Consider the following 8,973-nt stretch of genomic DNA (forward strand, 5'->3'; position numbering starts at 1 on the left):
GGGGGAGGGAGGGTTCCTCGGCGCCGCGAAGCGAGCCGGCAAACACAAGACACCACGCCCAACAAAAGCAGATCTCAAGTCAGGGACCGGACGCGCTGAGGGGCGCGGAGCACCATCGAGGGCCAGAGCCGGATGGCTGGCCATCTGGGCGATCGGGCGTGCGTATTCACACGTGACTGATAGAATCATCGTGACCCTCCGTTTCCCAGCTGAATTGGCCGCCGCCTTTTCAGCGGGCGACTTTCCAGGCTCGATCGCTTGGCGGGGAGGCTTTCACACATTCCCCCGCTGCACCCTCCCCCTTCTGTCTCCCTCTCTCCCTCTCTCTGTCTCCCCCTCCTCCCGCCTTGGGCCTGATTTTTGCTCGCCGCCCCCGTCTCTTGCCCCCCCCCCTCCCCGTCCATCTCCCTCTGGCCTCCTCTTGCTGCCTGCCTCGGGCCGTGGAGCATGTCTTTCCTCTGGCCGTTTGTCAGCCGGCCATACCTGACCCGGCGGCCGGCCTCGACGGCATCGCCATCGGCAGAGCGTCCCTCCGGCCCGGGCGTCGAGGGGACGAATGCTCGCACCTCATCGACGTCAGCCTCCGCGGCCCTGCCACCGGACCTGGTTGACCTAGTGTGCCGCTATGCCGCAGATGGCTGTCTCGAGGACTGTACCATCAACCATACGCCGCACCTGGGGCAAAACCTCAACACGGCCAATGTCTCGCTCGACCTTTCGTCTGTGTATGCCCCTGCTCTTGATTGAGTTGTACATCCTTCTGCCTTGCCATCTTTATCCCCCCTTTCGACCGCGTGCCCGATCCGCCCCCCCCCCTCCTTGGCGATTGATTAACCCCCCACCTGGTGTTTCGGTTGCCCGGCAGAAACATCGCCTTCGACGAGGCGTCGCATGCGATTTTCTTCCTGTCCATCTGCTTTCTGGTGTATGACCTGTTTGTCCAGCCGCTGCCGGCGAGACCGGCCGGCTGGGCATACGACTTCCCCCCGCACTTGCCGCGCTTCTGCACCCTGCGCGAGCTGGCGGCCCTGTCGCAGCTGCTCTACATTGCCAGCATCTGGATTGCCCGGCTCGGGGATTTCCGCCGGCTAGAGTACTTTGTCACCTCGCACTTCACGGTCCTTGTGCATACGCTCGTCTGGATGGGGGCTCTGTCGGTAAGAAGCGCACGCCCTGCCCTTTCCCTTCTCTCTCTCTCTCTCTCTCTCTCCCCATCCATCCCGTAGCGCTCAGTTGCCACCACGCCACTTGCCTCTGACCCGGCCAAATCCCCTTCCCCGCTCCCGGCTCCCAGTACCCGGGCGAGCCGCTGGTCGGCACGGCTACCCATGCCCCGGCAGGCCCCGGTGCCGGTTCCTTGGCTGACCTGTCGGCCTTCCTCAGCCTCGGAGCCTGGCGGACACGCGTGCGCCCGGTGCTCACATTCTACGCGTGCTGCCTGACCCGCGTGCCGATGATCATCCTGGTGCAGCATGCCACCGGGGGGTTCCTTTGGAAGTTCCTCACTTGTGCCGTGAGGTCCGTTTGCATCCTAGCGCTCCTCCCGCCCCTCTTGCTCCCCTTGTCGTTGCTCTTTTTTTTTTTGCCGCTGTTCCATGCACCTCACTTCGCGCGCCCCCCCCCGGGACACACGTAATCTCACCTGCTTCGCCTCTCTGCCTGGTCCCGATCATAGCCCCCTGCTGGCGGCCATGTACCAGCGCATGTTCCTTATCCCGGATTGGGCACCGGAGCTGGTGCTGGTGCGAACTGGCGCCAGTGTCAGCCTGGGCGGCTTTCCGCCGGTGGTGAGCTCCTTGCTGCTCGGAACCCTGACCGGCGCGGTGTTTAGCTTGCTGCTCAGCCTCCCGCGGGCCATCTTCCTCGGGCCCATCTACTGGGAGGATTTCCTCCGTCGGGGATTCGTCCTGAAGCACGTCAACAAAGACACCGTGGGTATCGGCCGAATCACCAGCTAGGGTGTGACTCTCCCTCTCGTCCGCCCTTCTTGCCTCGCCCCTCTGGGGTTTTCTCGAGCACACGTGTGTTGGACAGCGGCCCACTGGCACACGCCTCCAGACATGTGTCCACGCGGACGAGCGAGCGAGCGAGCGCGCACCCTCACTTTCTTTCCTCCCTTTCCCCTCTCTCTTCCCTATTCCTCACCCACACACCCACACACACACACACTGTTTGGACTCTCACTCTCAATACATCCTCCATAGATCAGGCGGTCTCGCCTTCGACAGGAGCCTTTGCGGCTGTCCGTTTGCGCTTGGGGACCGGAGCTACGGGGTTGTCAGCGGCATCGGGCAGGTGTGTATGCATGTGTGTGCATGTGTGTGAGAGCGGGGGGGGAGAGGGAGGGAGAGAAGCAAAGCCATGGGATTGGAGCATGGATGGGGAAGGTAGTCGCACCGTTGACATTTTCCCGCAGGTAGAACTTCTGCAGCAGGGACACCGCCTCCTCGGCGAAGTAGCCGGTGCGGCATTCCAGCGGCGGCAGCCCGGTGTCATATGGGCTAGAGAGGGCGTGGGGGAGGGCGGTGTCAAAGGAAGGGCAAGAGGAGAGGGGCCCGAGCGGGAGCGGCAGCGGGAGTGATTGTGCACAAGCGAGAGCCAATGGCCTCAGCACGTACTACGAGTGAGCATTGATAATGGAGCCACACCCGCCGAACCGGTCGTTGGAGGCGCCAAAGAAGCACAGTTGGATGCCTGGGCGGTGCGCCGAGAGACGAGGGCGTGAGTCATCGAGTGCTCGAAATAAATGTGCTCCTGGCGCAAGGGACGTACCAGAGTGCCGCAGGGCGCCGGCACACATGACGCAGGGCTCCAAAGTCACGTAGAGAACACATTCGGAGAGGCTGTGTGTCAGGTTGGCAGCTGATGCGTCGGGGTGCGCCGCGCGGAACTCGCTGACGAACTGGTCGATAGCTTCGACCTCAGCATGCCGGGTGGCCTGAACGCAGGAACATGTGCGCATGTGTGTGAGAGAGAGAGAGGGAGGAATGGCGACCATCAGCGTCAAGGGGGATGAGGGCGGGGGAGTGACGCAGCGACATATGTATCCACAAGGTCGTACGTTGTGAGTCTCGCTCGGACGGTTCCTCCCGCGCGCCACAATCTGGGCGTCCTTCACGAGGACACACCCGACCGGGACTTCGCCCAAGTCGAGGGATTCTTGAGCCTGCGGCCGAAAGTGGGAAGGTCAGACTCCCTGGCCAGGTGGATAGTCATCGGGACCATCCGGATCGAGGGGGTGGGATGGGACGCACCAGCCGGAATGCCTCGCGCATGAAGGGCTCACAGTAGACCATGTCCTGGTCGCGCGGCTTGGAAAAGGAAAGCGTCATCTTGGATGGGGCAGCAACTATGAGACGGGCATGGGGCATCAGTGGCGCTGCGGTTGACCAGCATGGGGGCGCGTGCTGGCGCACCGCTTGACAGGGGACGCTGCCTTGGCAGGGGGAAGCGCGAGCCGGTTCTTAAAAAGGTACGAAGTATTTTGGCAACCAAGGACCGGGGGGGGGGGGCAGGGGCAGAGAAGGGCAGCACGACCGGGATATGGGCAAGAGCAAGGCAGCAGGCGGGAGAGCAGGCAGGGAGGGGACGGGCGCGGGGGAGAAGGGGCGAAGGGGGGAAAAAAAAGAAAAAGAAAAGGATGCCAGGATTGCACAGGGTGTTGGGTAGGCGTCTCAACGCGTGGGACCTGGTGGGACACTTTTCTTCGGGGTGCCCGTTCTGGGCTGGGAGACCGCATCGATCAATCTTTGACTCGGTCGTGGGAAATACGCCTCCGGCGAGGAATGTCATTGCGTGAGACCGTTATCCGAGGAAAATCCCCCCGCCACGATGAATTTTCGCGGGTGTCACACATGAAAATTGGGCCCCCCCCCCCCGCCGCCCAGGTTTCTCCAACCCAAACACCACGGCCGAGGATCTCGCACCACACTCGCCCGTTCGGTCGGGGTGGGGGTGGGGTGGGGGGGTAGAGGGGGCCCTGTTCCTCCCGAAGAGCCTCCTGGGCGGGCAATCTCCCCTCGACGGGCGAGACATGAAATCTCCCAGCCCATTTCCCTCCCCCTCCCTCCTCCCCGCCCCTGCGCACGCGCCCTCTCCATATTCCTATTTTTTCCGCCTCTCCTCGATACCCCCGTGACGAGCTCCTCCCTCGCCACTTCCAGGCTGAACGCGGAGTCACCGGCCCCCAAGCGCGGCACCTGGAGTCGGTCATAAAGAGCGTGCTGTCTCCCCCGCCTCCCCGGACCGAAGATGTACATCCGCGAGATCATTGTCGATGGCTTCAAGTCGTACGCGACGCGCACGGTGATTGCCGGGTGGGATCCAGCCTTCAATGCGATTACCGGCCTCAATGGCTCGGGCAAGTCCAACATCCTGGATTCCATCTGTTTTGTGTTGGGCATTTCCAATCTGAGTCATGTATGTTGCCCCCCCCTGCCCCCCCCCCCCCTCCCCTCCCTCTCCCTCCTGGGCTGGCTGTCCCTGCCTTTCATATCTTCTCCTTCCCCCTGTCCCTGGGCATTTGCTGACTTTCTGCCCTCTTCGGCCTCCTCTTTCTCTTTTTTTTTTCCCCCTCGATGAAGGTCCGCGCCGGGAACCTCTTGGCCCTGGCGTCCAGGCCGGGCCGGGCGGGCAACACCAACCCAGCGGTAACATTTGCATCGGCCAATCCGGCCCCCCAGCACAAGCCCGTGGGGTATGAGTCCTACCCGACGATCACCATCACCCGGCAGGTGTGTTTCTCTTGCTCCTCGCTCTTGCCCTCGCCCCTTCCGTACACAGATCGATCCTGGCGAGGCATGCTCCCTTCTCGCCCGCCTCCCCCTCCGCCTCGTGGTCTCGATACTCACCCTCCTCGCTTGGCCAACTGCCCCTGCCGGAAATGCAGATTGTCATCAACGGCCGCAACAAGTACCTGATCAACGGCATGAATGCCCAGCAGAAGGCCGTGATGAACCTCTTCCAGTCGGTTCAGTTGAATGTCAACAACCCGCACTTCCTAATTATGCAGGGGCGCATCACCAAGGTCCTGAGCATGAAGGCGCCGGAAATCCTGTCCATGATTGAGGAAGCCGCCGGCACGCGCATGTTCGAAGACAAGAAGGACAGCGCCATCCGGACCATGGAGCGCAAGGACAAGAAGTTGGTGGAAATCCAGACGGTACGTCCTTCCGGCTTGGCGTCGGCCCGGGCGCGATGTCCCTTCGCACTGGCGCGGTTGTGGGCTTGCCATTCTCTTTGGGCCGGAGCATCGATTGACAGGCGGTCCTTGTGGGGCGGTGATTGTGCGGTCCTGCGGCGGCCCGGTGGGAATAGCTCCTGTCGGAGGAGATCACCCCCAAGTTGGACAAGCTGCGCAAGGAGCGCTCGGCATTCCTGGAGTTCCAGAAGATCGAGAGCGAGCTGGAGCGCCTGCAGCAGCTGGTGGTCGCGCACCAGTACACCACCCTCTTTGGCAAGCTGCACTCGCTGGAGCAGGCCGCCGAGGAGAAGACCGCCCGGCGGGGGGCCCTGTCCGCCGAGCGGGCCACCACGCAAACGCGCATCGACGAGGCCCAGGCCCAGGCCAGTGACCTCCTCCGACAGAAGGAGGGCAATCAGCTGCTTCGGGAGTTGACCGAGACCACGGAGCGCCTGTCCGAGGGGCTGGTGCGCCTGCGCACGCAGGTGGATCTCAAGCGCCAGACCCAAGCCGAGGAGGCGGCCGGGTTGGAGCGGTCTCGCGGCCGGTTGGCCGTGTTGGACCAGCAGCTCGCTCAAGCCGACGCCTCGGACGGGCGGCTGGCCATGTTGCAGGCTCGCGCGCGGGCCATTGTCAGCGAGCTGGACGAGAAAAATGAGGCCGTTCGCCGGGAGGACGCTCTGTTGTCGACGCTGGCCACCGGCGTCGGCGGGTCGGATGCCGGGTCCAGTGGCTTTGCCGAGAGGTTGCAGGGTGCGTTGCTGCTTTCCCCGGGCCCTCCCTCCCTCCCTCCTTCCTTCCTTGTGTGCATGCATTTGCCGGTGCCTAACCCTGGTGCCATTGCCTCGACTGGCTTCCCCGGTGCGCATGTCGGCCACGTAGAGGCCAAGCAGAATGCCGGGCTCATCCTCAGCGAAAAGAAGCAGGCAGAAACCCGGCTCCGGCACTTGGGCCAGGAGCTGGAGCTGAAGCGGTCCCAGCTCCAGGCGGCCTCGGCCTCGAGTCAGGCCCTGACACAGCGGTACGCTCAGGCGTGCGCCGAGCTGGATGCCATCAAGGTACGCCGGGGGCCTGGCTTGTTTCTTCTCTTCCTTGGGTCCCTCTCCTTTGCCCTCGCGTGCCGCCACATGCTGACTCACCCGGCTGGCTGGCTGGCTCGGATTGTTTTTTTTTTCCTTTGGCAACAACAGGCGCGCCTGGCCACGGTCAACTTCGACCCGGCCCATGAGCAGGCCCTGCAGGCGCAGCACCAGGCCGCGCAGGAGGCCCTGGCGCCCTTGCTCCAAAGCAGCCGCCAGCTGACGGACAACCTCCTGCGCGCGGTGCAATTCCAATTCGCCGACCCGGTGGCGGGGTTTGATCGGTCCCTGGTCCGAGGCCTGGTGGCCGAGCTGATCCGCATTCCGCCGGAAAACTTGCACACGGCCACGGCGCTGGAAATCGCCGCCGGTGGGCGTCTCTACAATGTGGTCATCGAGAATGAGGTCGTCGGGCAGCAGCTCCTCCGACATGGGCAGCTCCGTCGGCGGTACAACTTCATCCCCCTCAACAAGGTGGTCCCGCCGGGGGAGCAGCGCGACCGGACGGCCCGCGCGCAGCATGTCACCGGGCAGCGCGCCCGGCCGGCCATTTCGCTGGTCTTCTATGATGAGGCCGTTTCGCCGGCCATGAAGTATGTCTTCGGGTCGACGCTGGTTTGCGACGATGCGGCCACGGCCAAGCAGGTGTCGCTCGATGACCCGGGCATCCGGCTGCGGTCGGTCACCCTGGATGGGGATTTGTACGACCCGCGAGGCACGCTGACCGGTGGATCGCGGCAAAGTGGGGCCGCCACGCTGGCCGGCCTGCACCAGCTCCAGCAGCTCCAGCAGGAGGTGGCCCGGCACCAGGCAGCGGCGGACCGGGCGTCTGCCGGGTTGCAGGCCCTGCGCCAGGCATCGCAGGACTTCCGCCAGCTCCGCCAGCAACTGAGCCTCAAGGAGCATGAGGTGGCTCTCTTCCGGGAGCAGCTGGAGCAGAGTCCACAGGGCCAGCTGACCAAGCTCCTGGAAGGCCTGGAGGCGGAGGCGGCCACGGCCAGTCGGGAAATCGAGGCGGCCGCCGGGCGCCATGCCACCGTGGCGGCGGAGGTCCTTCGCCTGGAGACCGACCTCCGAGACTTGGAAAGCAACCGCGAGGCCAAGCTCCAGAGCATCCGGCAGAATTTGGCCCGGCTGAAGCAGGAACGCGACCGCCTGTCGCAGGAGCACCAAGCCCTCGGGGGTCAGGTGGGCGTGGCACAGGCCGAGGCCGAGCAGGCTCGCGCCGATCGGGCGGAACTGGCCGCCGGGATCGACACGGCCGCCGGGCAGCTGGCCACCCTGGGCCAGGAGCTGGCGGCCCTGGAGGCCGATCTCCAAGCGCGGACGGCCGAGTTCGAGGCGGAATCCGCGCGACTCGGGGCCGAGCGGGCCCAGGTCACCCGGCTGAATGAGGACCTCCGGCGGTTGGAAAGCGTGGTCAAGGCCGGGACCGACCAGCTGAATGAGCTGGACTTGGAGACCCGGCGGGTGGAGCACGAGCTTCAGCGCTTGACGCGCGACCGGGACGAGGCCACGCAGGGGGTCCAGCGGTTGGAGGAGGCGCATCCGTGGATCTCGGAGCAGCGAGAGCACTTCGGGTCGCCGGGCGGGCCGTTCGACTTCGCGACCAACAATCCGGCCGACGCGCGCCGGCGTCTGGAGCACCTGGAGGCATCGCACAATCGCCTGGCCAAGAATGTCAACCGCAAGGTGATGACCATGTTGGAGCGTGTCGAGCGCGAGGAGCAGACCCTGAAGAACAAGCTGTCCATCGTGGTAGACGACAAGGGCAAGATCGAGACCACCATCGGCAAGTTGGATGTCAAGAAGCGCGAGACCGTGCTGGAGACCTGGCGCGCGGTGAACACGGAGTTTGGCCTCATTTTTGGGGACCTCCTGCCGGGGAATACCGCGCGCTTGGACCCGACTTCCTCGGGCGATGTGTCCGACGGTCTGGAGATCAAGGTCAACCTGGGCGGGGTGTGGAAGGAGAGTCTGACCGAATTGAGTGGCGGCCAGCGGTCGCTGGTGGCTCTGTCGTTGATTTTGGCCCTGCTCAAGTACAAGCCGGCTCCGTTGTACATTTTGGATGAGATCGACGCGGCGCTGGACCTGTCCCACACGCAGAATATCGGCCAGCTGCTGAAGCACCGTTTCCATGGGGCTCAGTTCATTGTGGTTTCCCTGAAGGAGGGCATGTTTTCCAATGCCAACGTCATCTTCCAGACGAAGTTCCGCGATGGGACCTCCACCGTGCTGCGCTTCTCCTCGGCTGCGACCAATGGTCGGGCTGGAGCGCCTGGTGGCGCTGGCCCCGACGGCCCGGCCCCACTCCTCACGGCTCAGGAGGGGTCCCAGCAGGGGCTGTCCTCCTCGTCGTCGCCCTCGCTGTCAGACGGATCGTCCTCCAGCATGGTCGAGATGTCAGCCAGTGGGTCCCACGACTAGGGTGCCTCCGTGGACTTGCTTCTCTGCTTGAAAAAGCCCCCCCCCCCCAGCAATAGACTTCACACAATTCGGCATTCTCCTGTTGCTGGCACCTGGGCATGCATTTGTGTGCCCTCCCCCCCAGGGGGGGAGAACAGGCAGGGCCAGGGCGGGAAAGAGAGAGAGAAAGAGAGAGAGAGAGAGAGAGAGAGAGAGAGAGGGAGAGAGGGAGAGAGAGAAAGAGAGGGAGAGAAAGAGAGGGAGAGAAAGAGAGGGAGAGAGAGAGAGGGAGAGAGGGAGAGA

At 64.1% G+C, this 8,973-nt stretch overlaps 3 protein-coding genes across 3 annotated transcripts; 2 read left to right on the forward strand and 1 right to left on the reverse strand.

Moving 5' to 3' along the window:
- Positions 1-447: 447 nt before the first annotated feature.
- H696_05266 (hypothetical protein) lies at positions 448-1,958 on the forward strand (the record flags this gene model as incomplete). Its single annotated transcript, XM_009499128.1, has 4 exons — positions 448-725; positions 866-1,124; positions 1,295-1,518; positions 1,676-1,958. 4 exons carry the CDS (start codon positions 448-450, stop codon positions 1,956-1,958), a joined length of 1,044 nt encoding a protein of 347 aa, XP_009497403.1.
- A 247-nt stretch (positions 1,959-2,205) lies between these two features.
- On the reverse strand, positions 2,206-3,332 carry H696_05267 (hypothetical protein; the record flags this gene model as incomplete). The annotated part of the gene is made up of 6 exons (XM_009499129.1): positions 2,206-2,267; positions 2,398-2,501; positions 2,619-2,694; positions 2,773-2,938; positions 3,062-3,166; positions 3,255-3,332. 6 exons carry the CDS (start codon positions 3,330-3,332, stop codon positions 2,206-2,208), a joined length of 591 nt encoding a protein of 196 aa, XP_009497404.1.
- A 681-nt stretch (positions 3,333-4,013) lies between these two features.
- H696_05268 (hypothetical protein) lies at positions 4,014-8,765 on the forward strand. Its single transcript, XM_009499130.1, has 6 exons — positions 4,014-4,419; positions 4,584-4,733; positions 4,889-5,161; positions 5,317-5,935; positions 6,065-6,240; positions 6,373-8,765. Exons 1-6 carry the CDS (start codon positions 4,252-4,254, stop codon positions 8,689-8,691), a joined length of 3,705 nt encoding a protein of 1,234 aa, XP_009497405.1. The 5' UTR covers positions 4,014-4,251; the 3' UTR covers positions 8,692-8,765.
- The last annotated feature ends 208 nt before the right edge of the window (positions 8,766-8,973 follow it).

Source organism: Fonticula alba (genome assembly GCF_000388065.1).
Source record: "Fonticula alba strain ATCC 38817 unplaced genomic scaffold supercont2.9, whole genome shotgun sequence".
NCBI lineage: Eukaryota > Rotosphaerida > Fonticulaceae > Fonticula > Fonticula alba.

Coding starts and splice junctions, on each gene's coding strand:
- H696_05268 (XM_009499130.1), top strand. CDS start 4,252: ATGTACATCCGCGAGATCATTGTCGATGGCTTCAAGTCGTACGCGACG. Junction 4,420..4,583: donor GCATTTCCAATCTGAGTCAT/GTATGTTGCCCC, acceptor CCCTCGATGAAG/GTCCGCGCCGGGAACCTCTT. Junction 5,936..6,064: donor CTTTGCCGAGAGGTTGCAGG/GTGCGTTGCTGC, acceptor TCGGCCACGTAG/AGGCCAAGCAGAATGCCGGG.